The sequence below is a fragment of the Hyperolius riggenbachi genome, chromosome 2, assembly GCF_040937935.1.
Source record: "Hyperolius riggenbachi isolate aHypRig1 chromosome 2, aHypRig1.pri, whole genome shotgun sequence".
Classification (NCBI taxonomy): domain Eukaryota; kingdom Metazoa; phylum Chordata; class Amphibia; order Anura; family Hyperoliidae; genus Hyperolius; species Hyperolius riggenbachi.
Genome location: NC_090647.1, coordinates 487,963,443 through 487,985,034, shown reverse-complemented (window position 1 = coordinate 487,985,034; position 21,592 = coordinate 487,963,443). Strand labels below are relative to the sequence as shown.

Genomic DNA, 21,592 nt, shown 5'->3' with positions numbered 1-21,592 from the left:
AGCTTTGCCGCCAGTGACATGAAAACACATGAGAGAAATGAGCAGAGCGGGACAGGCGTTCTCGGTGAACGGTAACATTTCCAGCAGAGCTTTAATCTCGCCTGTCACCTTGTATCTCCAGGGCAGCCGCTGAAATGTCTCCGCTTACACATATGTACGGGCAGTGATTGGAGACGTGATACAACCTGCATTTCACCTACGAGAAGTTCTTTTGGACTGCACAGCCCTAGAAAATAGTCATCCCCCTAAAAAAAGACTCAATAAAAAAAATGTGCAATGACCTATGGTGGCTGGAACTACAACATAAAGCCTACTATATGCTATTACCTGTTTTTTGTTTTTGTTTAAATAGATTCCACATTGGATTCGATAAGATAATAAAAAGCTATTAATAACTAGAGCACTGTACGTAGATTGATTTCGGATCAAACCTCAGTCAGAAAAGGACATTCTTCTATGACAAAGTGGGCACAGAAGAGCAGGTAGAGGTGTATAGGAGAGCAGGTAGAGGTGTATAGGAGAGCAGGTAGAGGTGTATGGGAGAGCAGGTAGAGGTGTATGGGAGAGCAGGTAGAGGTGTATGGGAGAGCAGGTAGAGGTGTATGGGTGAACAGGTAGAGGTGTATAGGAGAGCAGGTAGAGGTGTATAGGAGAGCAGGTAGAGGTGTATAGGAGAGCAGGTAGAGGTGTATGGGAGAGCAGGTAGAGGTGTATGGGAGAGCAGGTAGAGGTGTATAGGAGAGCAGGTAGAGGTGTATAGGAGAGCAGGTAGAGGTGTATAGGAGAGCAGGTAGAGGTGTATGGGAGAGCAGGTAGAGGTGTATGGGTGAACAGGTAGAGATGTATAGCAGAGCAGGTAGAGGTGTATAGGAGAGCAGGTAGAGGTGTATAGGAGAGCATGTAGAGGTGTATAGGAGAGCAGGTAGAGGTGTATAGGAGAGCAGGTAGAGGTGTATAGGAGAGCAGGTAGAGGTGTATGGGTGAACAGGTAGAGGTGTATAGGAGAGCAGGTAGAGGTGTATGGGTGAACAGCAGGCAATGGACAGCTGTACAGAGCTTTGTATAGCATCAAGAAGGACACATTTAAATGACACCTGAAATGAGAGGGATATGGAGGCTGCCATATTTAATTTATTTTAACTTCCCTGGTGGTATTGACGTGTATGCACGTCAATATAAAACATGCTGCGAACGGGATTGACGTGCATACATTTCAATACTCTCCTGCACTGTATACTAGACCCTTGCTTGACACAGTTTGGCAAGTTACAGGGAGAAAAAGGTTTTGAAAATTAATTGGATCATTTTTGCACAGAAATCCTGGGGAAATTGAACACCAGAGAGGTTAAACAATGATTATTTCCTGGCTGTCTTGCTAAGCCTCTGCCTCAAATACTTATACCCATAAACCCTGAACTAACATGCAGATTAGAAGTTTCTGACTGAAGTCTGACTAGATTAGATGCATGCTTGTTTTAGGTGTGTGATTCAGACACGGCTGATGCATGAAAGATCGGCAGGAGTGCCAGGCAACTGATATTGATTAAAATAAATAAATAGGGCACTATAAAAATACTATTATTATTATAATAAAGAAAACCTTTCTCAATATACACTTCCTCAATTGGCAAACTCATCTACTTCCTGGGCTTCAAATACCACCTTTGCGCCAACGACACTCAGATTTACCTCCATACCTCTGATCTCTCCTCCACCACCATGGACAAGGTCTCTTCATGTATTTCAGCTATTTCCTCCTTGATGTCAGCTAGGTTCCTGAAACGTAACCTAGACAAAACTGAGCTCCCGATCTTTCCACCCTATTGTGCTGCACCCCTCCCAGATTTCCACCTCACAATCAACAACACTACCATTCGCCCTACCTCCCAGGCCCGTTGCCTGGGCATCACCCTAGACTCTACCATTTCCTTCACTCCCCACATCCAAAAACATCACCAGAGCTTGCAGTTTCCTCCTCCATATTATCTCCAAGATCTGCCCCTTCCTGACCCCGGACACTACCAAGCTGCTCACCCGCTTTTATTACTGCAACTCCCTTCAGTCTGGCATCCCCTTAAAACCCATTACCCTCTTTCAATCGGTTATGAACATGGCTGCAAGACTCATTAATTCTTCTCACTGCTCTTCTTTCACATCCTCCCTCTGTAAATCCCTGCACTGGCTCCCTCTCTGATTCAGGATAAGTTTGAAGATTCTATGCCTGGCCTACAAATCTGTGCACAAAACCTCAAATATACAATAGGCTTGCGCTCTTGGAAAAAGATTATTTATCCACAGTCTTACCGTATATGTGGTGCACATGTATGAGTGGAGTAATGTTCATGGTGGCTGATAAGTCAGCATAGAGAAGTAGAGATGGCCCGAATGGTTCGCCGGGAGACAGTTCCTGTCGAAATTAATGGACGCGAATACTTAGCGCATTCGATACGCCCCCTATACCTCGTCATTGGGCTAAACTTTGACGCCCTACATCACAGTCAGCAGACACATGGCAGCCAATCAGGCTGCACTCCCCCACGGAACCCTTGCCCCCCTATAAAAATGCAGCAGCGCCGGGCATGTTCTCAGTCTCCAGCTGCTGCTTTAGTGAGAGGAAGGAACAGGTTGCTGCAGAGACTGGGACAGTTAGCTAGGCTGTTGTTTAGCTTGCTCCTCGCTGAAATGTATTTCTGAAAGCACCCCAAAAAAGTCCCTTTGAGGGCTAACATTCTTCTGCTGTGTTTTTTTTGTGAGTGACACGCTGCATGCAGCCCACAGTTGCAGGCAGCTGGCCCTTGTAGTTCCGCCAGCACACTATTACAGTGCATATCTTCCAACTGTATTTGTGATCAAAGTATAGCATATCTGTGTGACACATACAGCATACAGCCCACAGTCACAGGCAGCTGAGCCTTGTAGTTCCGCCAGCACACTATTACCAGTGCTTATCTTCCAACTTTATTTGTGATCAAAGTATAGATTATCCAGGGGAGGACTGGGACCTTTTGGCCTGGGGGGAAAATAAATTCCAGAGGCCCTTTTATAGTAGCCCTAGCCCAAATGCATAGCTTTCTTGTGTGCAAATGTTACCAATGGCAGTGTAAAGCAGCAATTTATTTTGCAGTTATATACATACATGAAATGCAACAAATGTTACCCCCAACACATGAAATGCAACAACTGTTACCTCTGACACATGAAATGCGACAACCGTTACCTCCAACACATTAAATGCAGCAACTGTTACTGCTGACACATGCAATAAGGCATACTTCCGACACATGAAATGCAGCAAACGGGAAAGGTGGCAAACATTACCTTCCACACGTTAAAATTCAGTAAATGTTAGGTCCCACACATGAAATGAAATGCAGCAAACATGTTAAATGCGGAAAACGGTTCCCTGAAATGCACATAAATCACCCCACATATATGAAATACAGCAAATGTTAGCTCAGACATAAATGCCTTAAATGTCCCCCCCCCACTGGGTGCTGATGGGGTGGGAGGATAATACTAGGTGGGAGCAGTGTGACACTGGGAGGCCGCCCCACTTTCTTCTCTCTGCCCCCTCGTGACCTGGCTGCTGTGTCAGATGCACAAACAAGCAGCATGCTGTGGGTGGAGCTGGGGACGGAGCCAATGTATGTGGCCAGGATTATCCGGGCAGGAGCCTGCAGGAGGTGGGCAGGAAGCAGGGCAAGCAGGCAACACAAAGTCGTCAGCCAAACTGGGACATTGCCCAGGACAAATGACCCAGGTAAAGCCTGATGTCTGTTCACCATAGTGCAGGGCACAAGGTGCTTCTCCACCCCCCCCCCCACAAGTGGGTGCTGGGCACAGGGGCGCTTTCCCCTTACCAGACAGTGGGTACTGGGCACAGAGGTGCTCTCCCTCTCCCAGACAATGGTTGACAGGCACAGAGGAGTTTCCTACCCCTTCCGCCAGATTGTGGGTGCTGGACACAAAGGTGGTGCCCGTCCAACCCCCCCCCCCCAACAGTAGGTGCCAGGCACAAGGGTGCTTCCCTTCCCCCCCCCAGACAGGTGCGCTAACCCCCCCTCCGGCATTGGGTGCTGCATACAGGGCACAGATGAGTATGAAACCCCCCTTCTATCGGTTGGCAGTGGTGCTTCCCGCCCCACATCAGTGGGTGCCAGGCAGAAAGGTGCTTCCAAAAGCCCACACCGGACAGGAGTGCTGAAACCTCCCCCCCCCCATGGGTGCTGCATGCTGGCAAGGGGTGTGTTCAAACTCTCCCCACACACACACCTGTCAGCAGAGGTGCTTCCCCCTTACACCCAGCAGATGCTGAGCACAGACACAGATGTGCTTCCACCCCCCGGCCAGGAGTGCTGCTCAAACCCCCACCACCCCAGTGGGTACTGTCTGCAGGGCACAGATGTGTTCAAACCACATCCTATTCCGCCAACAGGTAGAAGGGGGACTTCTACCTGTTGGCGGAATAGGATGCACGCAGTGGCTGGCGGTGCTTCAATCTCACTGGCTCCAAGCTTCAATGATTTGTCCCGCCTCCATCTTCCGCGGCGGCTGCTCGTTCTATATCACCAAGTCTTCTGCGCCTCACGCGTAATCACGTGATGTGCAGAGGAAGCAGGAACTGGAGAACAAGCGGCTGCCGCGAATGGAGGGGTGGATGAGTCTGGAGCCAATAAGATTGAAGCACTGCTGGCTGCTGTGTGCATCTTATTCAGCCGACAGGGGACTTTGTTCCTCACAGCCCCCCAACTCTTTGGAGCACTGGCCCATAACACGGGGAAAGAGGCGGCCCGGGGAAGAAATCGTCCCTCTTCCCCCCGGGCCAGTCCGCGCCTGAGCATATCTGTGTGACATGCTGCATACAGCCCACAGTCGCAGCTGGGCCTTGTAGTTCCGCCAGCACACTATTACCAGTGCATATCTTTCAACTGTATTTGTGATCAAAGTCTAGCATATTTGTGTGACACGCGGCATACTGCCCACAGTCGCAGCTGGTCCTTGCAATTCCGCCAGCACACTATTACCAGTGCATATCTTTCAACTGTATTTGTGATTGAACGTACTATAGGATATCTCTCTGTGTGGGTGACACACTGCATACAGCCCACAGTCCATGCAGCCATTTGTATGCGCACACTGCTTTTACAGCACTTCAGCCTTTTTACAACCATTGTAATATCTCAACTGCATATCTCTGTGTGTGTGTTAAAGTACACAGCCCAGTGACACACACAAAGCTGCTGTGTATTTGACACTGATTTTGTGCCTCTTTGTGATTACACACACTGTCTACCACTATTGAATATTGTTAGTACCACTGCATACCCCAATATGAAAAAAATGACAAGCAGAGGCAGGCCAAGCCGCAGGTCTTTTTGAGGTCATGCTGGATTTGATTTTGTGCGGCCGTCGACCAATGCACAGTGTTCAGAGGGCACGTACCCTCAACCCCCAAAATTCTGAGGACGTAGTTGACTGGTTAACACAGCAGCACACTTCATCTTCCTCAGTTTCCGCATGGAACCATGACGTAACTTCCTCCTCCTGCCTTGATTCAGGCACCCCACAACTACTTACTACTCAGCCGACAGCCACCATCACTACTACTAGCACCACAGCCGCTCCACTTAGGCTGCCGGAGGAGTTATTCACACATTCCTGTGATGAATTTACTTATCCACAACCATTATTGTTACAAGATGAAGCCGCTAAGGATGTTACACCAACACCACCTCATATGTCCCAGTTAGGCGTCACAACACACATAGACGTAAAGTGTGAGGATGATGATCAACTACCTGTTGTTGGTGCAGTTTTGGGCCAATCCTGGGCCACAGCCTGCTGCCAGACAAGCATCCCCTGCTGACCTGCTTCATACACTTCACAGCCCTCTGTCCACAAATAACCTCAACACCTATCCTCGCTCCAACCTTATTTCCATCCATCCCCCTACCCTGCGGTCTCTGGAATTCCAGATCCGTCCGCAACAAACTTACAGCAGTCCACGACCTCTTCCTCTCCAAATCCCTCACCATCCTCGCACTCACTGAGACATGGCTCACCCCCTCTGACTCTGCCGCAGAGGCTGCCCTCTCCTACGGGGGGCTTCACCTCAGTCACACCCCCAGACCAGACAACAGGACCGGGGGGGGGTCTGCTCCACTCCCCATCCTGCACCTTCCGTGTCCTCACACCACCTACCTCCCTACAATTCACATCATTCGAGGCCCACACCATCCGCCTCTACCACCCCCTCCCTGCCATTGTTGCGGTCTTATACCGTCCTCCGGGCTCCACCCCACAATTTCTCGATGACCTTGCCTCCTGGCTCCCTTACATCCTCTCCTCGGACCTCCCCACCATCCCCAATATTCCCATCGATGAAGCCCAGAACGCCGCTGTGACCGGGCTACTCACCATTGCCAACTCACTTGGACTAACACACCAACACCCCCACTCACACTGCAGGTCACACTCTCAACCTTATATTCACTAAATCCACCACCATTGCAGACCTTGACATCGCACCCTTTCCACCCTCAGACCATCACCTTCTCACCTTCAACCTCCTCACGGAAGGCACCTCCAAACTACCCGTCCACCCACCTGGTCGATGGCAACGAGACCTACGCAAGCTCAACCCTAGCATCCTTGCTGACCCCCTCCATGCCCTCTCCTCCACTCTCCCCACCCTAACCTGTCCTAATCTTGCTGCAGCTCAGTATCGCCAAACTCTCTCATCAGCCCTAGAGAAAGCTGCTCCACCAATATTTTGCCGCAACCGACCCCCTAACCCCCAGCCCTGGCGCACTACCCATACTCGCAACCTCCAGAGGAAAACACGCGCCACTGAACGGTAATGGAGGAAAACTAGACTTAACCAGGATTTCCTACATTACAAGACCAACCTGCTGCAGTTCCACACTGCCCTTGCTCATGCGAAGCAGGAATACTTTACCAAGCTCATCGGAGCACAAGCTTCCAACCCACGGCGTCTTTTTGCCACTTTCAACTCCCTGCTTAAACCCACCCCCCACCCTCCGTTTCCTCCCTCTCTGCCACAGATTTAGCCACCCACTTCACCAACAAAATTGTCTCCATCCGCCAGGAAATATCTAATCTCAAATCTTTACCTCCCACCCCCTCCCAACCAGCTCCTCCTCCACCCTATCCTCCCCTCACATCCTTCACTCCTACTTCCACCGAGGTAGTCATCCACCTACTGCAGACTTCCCATACCACTACTTCCCCCCTTGACCCCATCCCTTCTGATTTACTCCAGCTTCACTTCACAGAATTGGCCCCAGTCCTCACTACCCTGTTCAACCTCTCCCTATCCACAGGCACCTTCCCCTCAGACTTCAAGCAGGCCACTGTACTACCCCTGCTTAAGAAACCCTCCCTCGACCCCTCGCTACCCTCCAACTACCGTCCTATCTCCCTCCTCCCCTTTGCCTCAAAACTCCTTGAGCATCTGGTTCACAAACGCCTGACCCAGTTCCTCAATGCCAACTCACTGCTAGACCCACTGCAATCTGGATTTCGGCCTGCCCACTCAACCGAATCTGCTCTCACCAAAGTGGTCAATGACCTTGCCTTAACTAAAGCTGAAGGTAAATGTAACGATTGTGGGATATCTCCGTGTTCAGCGCACAAAGATGTGCGCTGACACTGCAGAGGTCCTCCACAAGCGTGTCAAGATACTAGAACCCAGCTTTTGGTGCAAGCACCAGTAGAGGGAAAATTCCTGTCGGCAGATGGCGCTGGGGAGTGCAGAGGAACCAATCCTCTGTACCTCCACAAATGCCAGACAGGAATTTGTACGAAGCGCAGAACGCAATCGCAAGAGAGGCGATTGCGAATGAGATTGAGCAAAGGGATAGGTTGTATGTGTGTGCGCCAATCTAGTCGCCACCCCGCGACCGCGCACACACAACAGCAGATACGAAACAGGAACGCGATCGCGAGAGGTGCGATCGCCAGACGTGACACAAGGCAGATCAGAATAGAATACGAGGGTAGCAAAGGCACAGCAAATACAATGAGAATATACGGAAAATAATAAACGCTAGCTAACCGCGAACACCGCACTCATTCGCAACAGTGCACGCGGTTATGCGCGGTCTCCACGTGATAAGCACAATAGAGACAAGCACGCCTAACTAACCATCAACAGACAAACACGAAACAAAGAACGTGAACGCTTGCTTAACGGTTACCTCATCGAGCCTACAGCAAGCGCCCGTATCAGACAAGACAGACAAACGAGAAACAGGAACTAGGCAGAAAGGATCCACCGCTCTTCCGCCAGAGCAAGTGTGATCCAAGCAGGAACACAGATCAGAAAGATCCACAGCCGCTAACGCTAGCGGCTAGTGCGATCTAAACAAGACAGATCAGATGAGGTAGCCGGTAGCAACCGCTGCTCCAGCTTACACTCCAGGAACTCAGATCAGAAGGATCCACAGCCGCTACCGCTAGAGGCTAGTGAGATCCAAACAAGACAGAGCGATTCGCTATCAACCGCCGCTGGTGACAGCGCAATCGCGACAGACAAGACAAGACAGAATAGGCAGTACAAATTATACACAAACTGACTGCACTAACTAGGAATGCAAGGAGCACTCCCCAAGAATTAACTATACTAAGATAGCAGTGGCTGACACTCCAGGTGAGTCCAGCAGGAACAAACCTCTATGAGCAGCGAAGCATTGTGGGACACACATACTACTTATAGTACACGCCTCCAATGAATGTGGCCAGGCAATTTGCATGACAACGTATGCAAATTCCTCAGCAAGCACAAGCTGCAAAACTGACAGAAGGTCTACTTTCCAGAGTCCTGCAGCATGCAGACCTGAATAATGATCAAAAGGCTGCCTGCCTGCGCAGGCAGCTGAGCGGATCGTTACAGTACCCCCCCCTCTAGAGACGAATTCCAGACGTCTTTCAAAACTGGCGTTACCAAAAAACTCTAACTGAAGACGCATGAAGGTCGGGGCAGCCCGACAAGGTCCAATTCCAGAGTCAGTCCACCCGAAACCGACCTCATCGGAAACAGAAGCCACCGAAACATGCCCATCAGTACTACCAGTCTTAGCGTAACACCCATCAGGACTGTGGATACCAGAGAAAAAGCCATCGACACCCTCCAGACAATACCCACCACCTTCCAAGGAGCGTCCGAAAATACCAAACCTGCCACAATACCTGTTCGAAGTGTCCCTTACAACACAAAAGCCACCATTGATCTTATCCAGGGGACCAAGCAAAATCTCTCCCGGAATCTCCCAGAACCTTTTGAAGCTCCACAGAGATCCCAAGAGGGCAGAACAATCACCAGGCTCACATGGAGAATTACCAAGAACCCCCATGGAACCAATGACAATTCCGGATTCAGAATTACGAGGACACCCATCAAGATCAAGACTTTCAGGGACCACTTCTGGGCATGCAAGCAGGCAGGCTAAATCAGAGCATGTCTCCACCGAGGAAGCATCTGAGTATGCTGGTAACCGAGGCACACTTGGGCTTTCTGGGTCACAGAGCACACTGGGGTACACCAGCACAGGAGAAACCTCAGTACATGTCGGGGAACTGCCAGCCTCAGAGTCCGGCACGACAAGACCAAAACCAGTACCGGACAGAGAATCATCATGAGTGGAGGTCACAGGCACTGGACTTTCACAAGAAGACTCGGATACAAATTCAGAAATTTCTGTGACAATAATATCATCATTGACTACATATGAGTGAAGCTCCATCAGAGCTGAAAAGGTAGCCAGCAAGGCAGCAATGCCTACGGAAGAGGGTAACACCTCAGAAGGACTTGGGGGGCAGGAGACATCTCCTACAAGTTCTGCACCCTTTGGGAGGAACTCGGAGACCTCCAGAACATCTTTTTTCAAGTTTTCTCGGAAGGATTCTGAACTATCCATGTTACAGGGCAAAACTGGAACTTTATTTTGTGGACAGGGCAGATGTCCCAGGAATGGTTCCACCATAACCTGAGACTGGATCTCATCATCATGAGGGGAATGTGCAGGTATATTTACTGGAACACACACTGACTCCCTAAATTCATTCTCACTGTACCCAGAATTCTGTGTGGCAGTCAAACTAGCTTGTAACTCCAAAACTGCAGAAAAACAGGTGAGTATAGTGGCAATACCTAGACGAGCCTCTAGGGACACTGCAGGAGACTCTAAACAAGGCCATCTTAACTCATCCAGAGTACAGGGTGCAGAATCAGCACTTTCCTCAGAACAAGAAAGGGACTCACAAATGTCAGTGTGATTGGACATCATATTGTTATTCATGGTACAGGGCAGGCTCAGAGAAACTTTCTCTGGACCCAGCAGAGATGTTTCAGAGTCAGATTCGCAAAACCGAAGCGCTGTCTCACTCTTAGATTCGGCTAACAATGTCAAATCCGAGGAGCCAGAACGCAAAACCTGCGAATCCAAGATCGCTTTAGGTTGTGAAACTGACGCATCCATAGCACAAATCTCCGCGATCTGCGGAGCAGACTGCAAGGCATCTAGGGTCGAAACACTGGAGCAATTGTCCCCAGGCAACGGACCCTTACAGGTGTGAACAGGGTGAGACAGAGACTCATCTGCAGAAGAAATAGCGACATCAACAGAATAAACTTTATTAGGCATATTAATTTCACTTTTGATGCTGCATAGTTTAGGAATTTTTCCTATAGCAGGATCATAGATGGAAGATCTTAAAGATCTGTTCTTAGATGACAAGGGATCCCACATCTCTTTGAGAAAACTGGCACATTCATGTTGATCACAATCTGCAGGAACATCTGAGAAACAGGCATTACATCGCATAGATTCAAACTTCACGCAATCAGGAGAGAATCTTTCAAGATTCGCACAAGAATCAACCACAGTAGTGCACCCATTCATGTCAGGTCGCACAATATCTAGACTCACATGCTTTACCCCAGAAAGGCAGGAACAATCATCCGATAACGATGTCTCTTTATTGAAGTCAATTGATTGGTGTGTGTGCAATTCATCCAAAATCGTCTGCCACACATAAGTCACCGGATTCACAAAACATTCATCACACTCATCAGAGTCAATCAAAGCGTACACCGAATCAAGACAAGCATAAAGAATCTCTGCGCTTTTTGCGATGTAAAAATCGCAAAACGCCTTCCAATCAACCTCAAACTCCTCAATTAATGCTCCAATATCCCCTGGAGCAAATGGGGGTTCAAACAACTCTGTTTCCAAGAAACCCTCATAAGGGTTGGGGTCAGGAACATGCAAAGACTTTCTCACTCCTTTAATATAGAAAATAATTCTGCCTATCAAAGGATCCACAAATGCCCTTTCTTGGGGTAATGAAACCTGAGACTGAGAAATTTCAGACTTTACAGACACAATTTTTTTATTTGTAGTTGCTATGGGCAACGGATTTTTCAGCTGAGAAGTCTTCCTTTTTTTCCTGCTTTTAGTCCTTGCTGCTTTAGGTGGCTGCTGTTTAGACACAGGGGAATAGTTACTGCATTCATTTTCAAACTGAATGGTTTTGCATGAAGTAGGTAGAGCAGCTGACTCATTAGCAACTACACACTCATACAGGGCAGGTGGCAAGCAAGGCAACTCAAACCAGTAGGAGAATGTAAATGTGAGAAACTGATATAGATTATCATTCCAAGAATTGTCTTGCAAGATTTCATGAGCCCATACAAACAGATCATCTTTCAAAAGCACATAAGCTAATTGGAGAGCAGACGTGGACGGATCAGTAATTTGAAAAGTAGGATTCAGACAAAATTTTACGCATTCAGAGAGAAAATCCTCTTTCGTCTCTGAATTTAATATTTTGAAACTCTTAAAGACACAGGAACCATACTCAGCAAAATCGTACAAATCAGAAATTCCGTCTACACTGGGGTTTTGGGTTGGGCTGCTCATAATGTAACGATTGTGGGATATCTCCGTGTTCAGCGCACAAAGATGTGCGCTGACACTGCAGAGGTCCTCCACAAGCGTGTCAAGATACTAGAACCCAGCTTTTGGTGCAAGCACCAGTAGAGGGAAAATTCCTGTCGGCAGATGGCGCTGGGGAGTGCAGAGGAACCAATCCTCTGTACCTCCACAAATGCCAGACAGGAATTTGTACGAAGCGCAGAACGCAATCGCAAGAGAGGCGATTGCGAATGAGATTGAGCAAAGGGATAGGTTGTATGTGTGTGCGCCAATCTAGTCGCCACCCCGCGACCGCGCACACACAACAGCAGATACGAAACAGGAACGCGATCGCGAGAGGTGCGATCGCCAGACGTGACACAAGGCAGATCAGAATAGAATACGAGGGTAGCAAAGGCACAGCAAATACAATGAGAATATACGGAAAATAATAAACGCTAGCTAACCGCGAACACCGCACTCATTCGCAACAGTGCACGCGGTTATGCGCGGTCTCCACGTGATAAGCACAATAGAGACAAGCACGCCTAACTAACCATCAACAGACAAACACGAAACAAAGAACGTGAACGCTTGCTTAACGGTTACCTCATCGAGCCTACAGCAAGCGCCCGTATCAGACAAGACAGACAAACGAGAAACAGGAACTAGGCAGAAAGGATCCACCGCTCTTCCGCCAGAGCAAGTGTGATCCAAGCAGGAACACAGATCAGAAAGATCCACAGCCGCTAACGCTAGCGGCTAGTGCGATCTAAACAAGACAGATCAGATGAGGTAGCCGGTAGCAACCGCTGCTCCAGCTTACACTCCAGGAACTCAGATCAGAAGGATCCACAGCCGCTACCGCTAGAGGCTAGTGAGATCCAAACAAGACAGAGCGATTCGCTATCAACCGCCGCTGGTGACAGCGCAATCGCGACAGACAAGACAAGACAGAATAGGCAGTACAAATTATACACAAACTGACTGCACTAACTAGGAATGCAAGGAGCACTCCCCAAGAATTAACTATACTAAGATAGCAGTGGCTGACACTCCAGGTGAGTCCAGCAGGAACAAACCTCTATGAGCAGCGAAGCATTGTGGGACACACATACTACTTATAGTACACGCCTCCAATGAATGTGGCCAGGCAATTTGCATGACAACGTATGCAAATTCCTCAGCAAGCACAAGCTGCAAAACTGACAGAAGGTCTACTTTCCAGAGTCCTGCAGCATGCAGACCTGAATAATGATCAAAAGGCTGCCTGCCTGCGCAGGCAGCTGAGCGGATCGTTACAGTAAATACTCCATTCTCCTCTTCCTTGACCTTTCAGCAACATTTTACACAGTAGATCATCCCCTACTCCTCTAGTATTTCTTCATCCTACCTCTCCAACCGCTCCTTCACGACCGCCTTCAATGAGTCCTCGTCCACCCCCAACCACCTCTCGGTGGGTGTCCCCCAAGGTTCAGTCCTTGGCCCCCTACTGTTCACCCTATACACATCCTCTATTGGCAAGGTTATCTCCTCCATGGGTTTTAACTATCATCTGTATGCAGATGACACCCAGATCTACCTCCACACCCCTGACATATCCACCACTACCATGGACAAGGTCTCCTCCGGTCTATCAGCCATTTCCTCCTGGATGTCCGCTAGGTTCCTGAAACTAAACCTAGACAAAATGGAATTTATGATCTTCCCACCCCGGACATCCATAAACCTCCCAGATGTGCATTTCACTGTTAACCACACTACCATTCACCCTACCTCTCAAGCCCGCTGTCTGGGTGTCCCCCTGCACTCCGCACTTTCCCACACTCCCCACATCCAAAACCTCACAAAGTCCTGCAACTTCCACCTTCGTAACATCTGTAAGATTCGCCTTTTCCTGACCTCTGCCACCACAAAACTCCTCATCCATGCCCTCATAATTTCCCGCCTTGACTACTGCAATGCCCTGCTGTCTGGTCTCCCTATGACCTGAACAGCCCCACTGCAGTCCATCATGAATGCGGCAGCCAGAATTATCCACTGCTCCCATTGCTCCACCACGGCGGATCCCCTCCTTGAATCCCTCCACTGGCTTCCTATCCAGTCCACAATCAGATTCAAGATACTGTGTCTGACCTACAAATCTGTCCACAAAACCTATCCAACCTACATTTCCGATCTTACTCAGAGGTACACACCTAGCCGCTCACTCCACTCTTCCAATGAACTTCGCCTAACCGCCCCCCCGCATCACCCAGTCCCATGCACGCCTCCAGGACTTCTCAAGAGCTGCTCCAACACTATGGAACTCCCTACATCCACCCATTAGTGCAGCCCCCTCCTTCAACATCTTCAAGAAAGCCCTCAAAACTCACCTTTTCACTCTGGCCTACTACCCCTCACAAGTGCTCTAAACCCACAGCTGAACTCTGGTCCCCTACCTTCCGTGTCCTTACCTCTCCCTCTAGATTGTGAGCCTTTGGGCAGGGTCCTCCTCCTTTTGTGTCCTACCTGATCATGCACCTCCATTACTGTGAACCCATGCTATGCATCTGAGTGAACCTAACTTGCCTAATCTCCATGCTCCCCTCCAGTGACTAACTAAGCATTACCTTGTACTCATACTGTGCTGCATGATCTGCTCTTTCTTGTATTCAGGTATTGTCATTTTGCTGTATGTCACCCCTAAATATTGTATGTATCCCTATTTATTGTCCAGCGCTGCGTAATATGTTGGCGCTTTATAAATGCAATAAATAAATAAATAAGTGTCTGATACAAGCAAAGCTATGGATGATGATGATGTGGGCATGGATGCCACATGAGAGCCTAGAAGATGAGATGAACAGGGTGACAGTTCAGAGGGGAAGACAGAGAGGAGAAGGAGACAAGTTACTGTAAGCAGCAGGGGGAGCTCGTTTCAAACAGCTTGTGGCAGTGTTCGACGGCATGTATCGCCACCTAGGGTCAGCCAGCCAACACGCCCTTCAACGCCTGCTGTTGCCACCACCAGAATGCCGTTATCCCAGAGCTCAGCAGGGTGGCATTTTTTTTTATGTCTCTGCCTCAGATTACAGCGATGCCATCTGTAATCTCTGCCAATGAAAACTGAGTCGTGGAAAGTGCAACACCCACCTATGGACAACTGCCTTACGAAGGCACATGATCTCCCATCACAAACACCAGTGGGATGAGCACATGAGGAAAAGCAGCACACAAACACACAGCCACCCTCCTCCACTCCTCCTTTAACCTTGAGCAGTTTCTGCTCCTCTGCCCACAGCCAGGTGTGCGTTAAGGAAATATTTGAGCGGAAGAAGCCAATGTCTGCCAGTGACCCCCTTGCCTGGCGTCTGACAGCTGGCTTGTTGGAACTGTTAGCCCGCCAGCTGTTACCATACAAGCTGGTAGACTCTGAGGCCTATCGGAAATTTGTGGCGACTGGGACACCGCACTGGAAGATACCAGGACGCAATTATTTTTCCAAAAAGGCAATACCCAAACTGTACCGTGATGTTGAAAGGCAAGTGGTGCCATCTCTGGCACACAGCGTTGGGTCAAGGGTCCATCTGACCACGGATGTCTGCCTGACAACCCTTTGCAGCTGTTTGTGGTGCGTTAAATTGTGAGTTTGGTCTGTCAGTGTGAAGCAGTACACTACTTACACTACCTGATCGATGTATACACACGCAAGATGTTTTAAAGCACTTTATGCCTCCAATTTAGGAATGTAATGTGATTTCTGCCCTTTAGGGAAAATAACCCTACTCCGTGTCTAATACGTAATTTTCCGAGGGACTTTTGGCATGTATCCCACTCCGGCATGCCCCCCTCCAGGTGTTAGACCCCTTGAAACAACTTTTCCATCACTTTTGTGGCCAGAAATAGTCCCTGTATATTTTAAAATTCACCTGCCCATTGAAGTCTATGGCGGTTCGCCCGATTTGCGCGGGCTATTGTGTGCCTTATCTGGAGAAGTGGCGTCCTCCTTGGTCTGTATCCGTGGAACCCAGCAGTGTGCAGTGTCCGTTGGATTGTGTGCCTTGAGACATTGCCACCAGAAGAGCCCAGATTCACCAGGATGGCCTTGGTGGTTATCGTTTTTTTTTAACCTCTTTCACTATTTTCCTGGCCAGCACAGGTGCCACTTTTGGCTTCTGACCATGTCCTCTGAAATTTTCCAAAGTGTGGAACATCTTGTATTTTTTAATACTTTGCACGGTAGCCACTGGAATTTGAAAACATTTAGAAATGGCCTTGTAGCCCTTTCCTGACTTGGAAGCAGCCACAATGCGCAGTCGGGCCCATTTCCACTACACGCAGTGCAATGTGGCTACATACCCGCATTACACCGCAGCCAAACTGTAACCAAAGCACGGCAATGGAACAGTTTTCATTGCATGCTTGTTTTCCGGAGTGGTGCGGAGACATCAGAGAATCTGCAGCATACTGAAGATTCTCGCACGCCCGCATTCCGCCCGCACCTGCCCGCATCTCCTCCATTCAGGGGATGTGGAAGTGATGCGAATGTGAGCGGAAGTGATGCGTAGCCGCATCGCATCCCTTTGGCTCCCATTCGTAAATGGAAATGGGCCCTTAGCCATGACTGTCTACAAACCAACTGCAGAGAGCTGCTGTTTTTCACCAGTTGAGTTGACTGTTCCCAATTAATCAGGGTAATTAGCATGCTTTAGAACAGCTTGGACTATTTGGAATGGTATAGAACTTTGTAAATTCCCGCAGACTGACACTTTGTGATGGATATGAATAATTTTGGACTGGACACTTTTTTTCTCAAATGTAAATAAAAGCTGAGAAATGTTTTTTTTTTTGGAAGACACCTATGTCATTTCCCATGAAAAAAATTACTTGCTGGTTTAATAGAAGAAACTTTAAGTCAACATTTTCCAGGGGTATGAATAATTATGGGCAGCACTGTATTTCCTGAGCCCATGCATAGGAATCAGAGATTTGCAACATAAATTAGAAAACAGACAACTATGAATTATCAGTCATTATATCTGTACATTCATATAATATATTAAGCATCAAGAAGTAGGTGCTGTAGATTTCTAATTAACTTTTATTATGGATCCATTCAATTTTACTTAAACATATGCATATTTAAATTCATGGAACGTCTTAAAGAAATCAAAAACTGGTTTAGTAATTTTTGCTGCATGTAAAGTCTGATCTAAAGTTTGCATACATGTTGCCCTCTAGGAGGTATCTTCTTGGATGCAGCTAAAGAGGGAGTTAAAAAATTGCTCTTCAAGTTATACTCAGGTCCAAAAAGTTCTTTCATTAGGATGTTCTTATTGTCTAGCCTTGTATTGTTTTTAGTTTTAGTCTTCTCTTCTGTTGCATAGTTTAGCCTGTTACTGGGATTTTTTGGAAAATGCCCTTGGTTAGCAGGGCTTCTTTTGTTTTGAAGTAGAAGACTTTGATTGTTCTGGGCAGTGGTGTAGCAGGATAATGGGCCTATGGCTGGAAGCCCTTGGTGGAGATTCTCAGTGGCTTTGGTAAATCTATATTGTCCTCTATTACTCTTTTCCAGAGCTATCCCAACGGAATGTCCACTTTCGGCATGAACTCCGCATTCAGTGACCAACTCATACTCCAGGCTACTTCCATGCTGGTCAGTGTCTACTTTAACTGAATGTCCTTCTTCTTTTTTATCATCTTGCTCTTCGCTTAAAACTTCATGTTCGCCGTCTGGTTTCTGTGTGCTCTTTTCTTCTGTCTGTTGCACCTCATACACTGGAGTGTCTGTAAGTTGACCAATAAATATAACATCAATATAGCATTGATAAAAAGTAGCATTGACCCATTCACAAGCTCCTAGTTGATAGTGATTAGGGGTGGTCAGTGGCATGCAATTAATACAGCGTTAATTCAGCATCCTGCCAATTTTATATGCATATTTTCAAATTTGCATACAATATTTGCATAATCCTGCATCAACTTAGAATTATTTGCATCTCATTCGGAGTACGAAATTGCAGTAGCACTGTTTCTGTAGGGGTGCCAACGCTGGGTAGTGCTGATAGTAATAAAAAAACGGTAATCTAGTTCACCAAATGTTACTATGCAGTTCTTAGCACCAATTCCCACTTGAACCCTCCCATCTAAGTGCCTAAACTGGATACCCCATCTAATGCCTAACCGCAACTCACCCTATTAGTGCCTAGAGCCCCCCACAACTATTGCCTAACCCTAACCACCTAATCTAAGTGCCTACACCGACGCCCCATAACTAATGCCTAACCCTAACCACCTCATCTAAGTGCCTAAACCCACCCCCCCACCCCACAACTAATGCCTAACCCTAACCACCTCACCTAAGTGCCTAAACTGACCTCCCCCCACACAACTAATGCCTAACCCTAATCACTTCATCTAAGTGCCTAACCCCAACCCCTCCCCACACACAACTACTGTAATGTCTAACCACCTCACGTACATTCCTAAACCGACACCCCCCCACAACTAATGCCTAACCACCTCATCTATGTGCCTAAACTGACCCCCATTCGCAACTAATGCCTAAGCCTAACCACCTCATCTAAGTGCCTGAACTGCCCCCTCCCCCCGAGAACTAATGCCTAACCCTAACCACCTCATCTAAGTGCCTAAACCAAACCTCATAATCCCGGTGCCCAAATGAATGCTAGTTGTAGTCTATAATCAGCTACAACCAGTAATTCCTATGTAGCGGGAGCACAGGTGAGTATTAGATGCCTGCCAATCCCCATGCCTCAATGACCTGATCTTATTGGACATCCCTATTAGTGATGCAGAGAAAGTATTAGGCAGTTATGTCAAGCGGACCAATCTGATGTATGATCCTAGAAGATCAATCTAGCCCTCAAGTGATGCATAGCATGCTCTGCCCACTGGGTCTCTTACTAGTGTCTTTGTCCATAGAGTCCTCAATCTGACAAGATAAATATCATATCAGGCTATTATTACCCTCTCTTCCACCACCCAAGAAAAACAAAAGAAGAGCGCCTCCCATGCGCTTCTGCAGGATTTTTTAAAAGTAGCCTCCACCCTCTGGAATTCCCTTCCACTGCCCATCCGACTCGCTCCTTCCTTCAACCCATTCAAGCAAGCCCTCAAAACCCACCTCTTCAAGATGGCCCACCCAGGGCCGGCGCTTGGGGGGCAATTGCCCCAGGGCCCCCGAGCACTGCTGGGGCCTCCAGCCTCCCGCTGCCTTAACATTAATGTGGTCGCTTTCCCCCTTCCCCCCCACGCTGCCAGAGCCCCAACCTCCCCCGATTGATCCACACTATTAAATATAACTGCTAGCGGGGCCCCAGCACGACAACGGCACTTGTAGTTTACCTGTCTCGGCTGCTGTGCTGGAGCTGCTTGCCCATCTTCATTCTATTTCCTGTGTGACTGGGTGCATCATAACATGTGTAACATGTGCCGGGTTACACAGGAAATAGAATGAAGACGGGCAAGCAGCTCCAGCACAGCAGCTGAGACAGGTAAACTACAAGTGCTGCTGTCGTGCTGGGGCCCCGCTTGCGGATATATTTAACAGTGTGGATCAATAAGGGGGAGGACGGGGTTCTGGCAGCATCGGGGTGCACGCCTTGGCGTTTGGGCAGTGGGATGGGGGCCCCAGGTTACTTTTGCCCCGGCGCCACAACGGGAGTTAAACCGGCCCTGGGCCCACCCCCTACCACACAGTAACTCTTTGATGAATACTTACTCTTCAGCGCTACCTAGTGTACCTAGTCTCCCCTCCCCTTAGATTGTATGCCTTTGGCAGGGTCCTCCCTTCCCTAGTTTATTCTACATGATCATGTGCTCCTTTCCTATGACTGCCTTTTACTTGTATTATTGGACCTAGCTAACCAGCCAAAAATCGCATCATCATGTATCTTGTACCCTGTTTGCCTTGTGTAGCTTTGTCATATGTTGTATAACCTTGTTACGTCTGTCATCCTTTTTATCATTCTATGTATTTATTGTCCAGCGCTGCGTAATATGTTGGTGCTTTATCAATACAATAAAAAATAATAATATAGTAAAGCAGTTGAAAACAAGTGAAGCCGTACCTTTCTGTGTTTATGGGAGCCCAACGGAATAAATATTATGTGAAAATCACAGAATTGTCGGACTTTAAAGCCCCATCTACACTATACAATTTTTTATCAGATTCTATTTGATTTGATTCATTAATTCGATTCAATCCGACATATCCGATCGGACATGTCGGATTCAATCGAATCGAATCGATGAATCGAATCAAATTGGACAAAAAATTGTATGGTGTAGATGGGGCTTTAGAGAACATGAGGTGAGAGGGATATGGAGGCTCAAACCAGATAAAGAAAAATCCACTCCGGGCTCAACCCTTGACCTGGGAAATGAATGTCCAAAGTTGTTTATTCCATCAAAAATGCGGTCCTACAGCAAACATAGGGCAGCGCAACATTTTGGGCTATATACCCTTTGTCAAGTGCTCCAAAAGCACTTGGTCTGGACATGGTATGTGCATGGGGTGGGGCGAAGTTTGGATTTCTGGTGGCCTCATGACAATTGCGCAGCGGGGCCCCATAAGCTGTTGTTGTGCCCCTGTCAGAACTGCTGGTACATAAGGCTTGTTCAAGGCGGTTTTTTACCCTTTTGGCACTCCAGGCAAGAAGTCCTGTGTTACCCCGCCCTCCCAAAAAAAACACATGCACACGCTATAGAATTTGAACCATGTGGTGTATAAGGTAGATTCTTAACACAAGAAGTCCCCGAGATATAAACAACCGGCGGATTCTGTCGCATTTTGTTGCACACCCCCTTTCTGCTCTCTGCCAGCTTAGTGTGTAAATGCAGAGTATATCGCAGCAGAAGCGATGCTCTCACCTCTCCACTTGAGTCCAGTACTGTGCTTCTGCCTGTCCGCTCGGCCTAGTGCCCAGCATCTAATACAACATGTAGTTTAATTAGACGCGACATGAGGAGAGTGAGGTGCCAGCACTAGAGGAAGCAGGGGACAGACAGGATGGTCACACAGGTACAGCACTGGACTCCAGCAGGGAGGTGAGATCACAGCTTCTGCTCTGCTATACTCTGCATTTACACACTGGGCTGGAGGATTGCAGGAGTGGAACAGGGACAGATAAAGGCACAAGGGGACGTAAGGAGCCACAGCTGGGCAGACAGAGGGACAGAAGGAGCCTAGGCACAGTGGGACAGAGGGATGCATAGGGTGGCAGATGTAGCACATGGGCACAGAAGGAGGCACAAAGGGACAGAAAGAGGCATGGTAACAGAAGGAGGCATGAGGGCCAGAAGGAGTCACAAAGTAGGACAGAAGGAGGCACAGGGGGACTGAAGGAGGCACACCGAGGGACAGAGGGAGGCACACAGGGGGACAGAAGGAGGCAAAAAAGGGGACAGAAGGAGCCAAAAATTAGGACAAAAGGAGGCACGGGGAACTGAGGGAGGCACTCATGGGGACCAAAGGAGGCACAAGGGGGGGCAGAAGAAGGCGCAATAGGGGACTGAATGAGGCACAAAGGGGGACAGAAAAAGGCACAGGACGTTAGAAGAAGGCATAGGAGCACTGAAGGAGGCACAGGGAGACTGACGGAGGCACAAAGGGGGGCAGAAGGAGGCACAAAGGGGGACAGAAGGAGGAA

At 48.3% G+C, this 21,592-nt stretch overlaps 1 protein-coding gene across 2 annotated transcripts in view; it reads right to left on the bottom strand.

Moving 5' to 3' along the window:
- Window positions 1–17,001: 17,001 nt before the first annotated feature.
- LOC137547134 (lebercilin-like protein) overlaps window positions 17,002–21,592 on the bottom strand; it is a 32,758-nt gene continuing 28,167 nt past the window's right edge. The window contains exon 8 of one of the 2 annotated variants that reach the window (XM_068270369.1): window positions 17,002–17,705. In XM_068270369.1, coding sequence (XP_068126470.1) covers window positions 17,131–17,705 — 575 coding nt within the window. In that variant the 3' untranslated portion in view covers window positions 17,002–17,130. The remainder of the gene's footprint in view (window positions 17,706–21,592) is intronic. The other variant, XM_068270370.1, reaches the window with a different exon arrangement.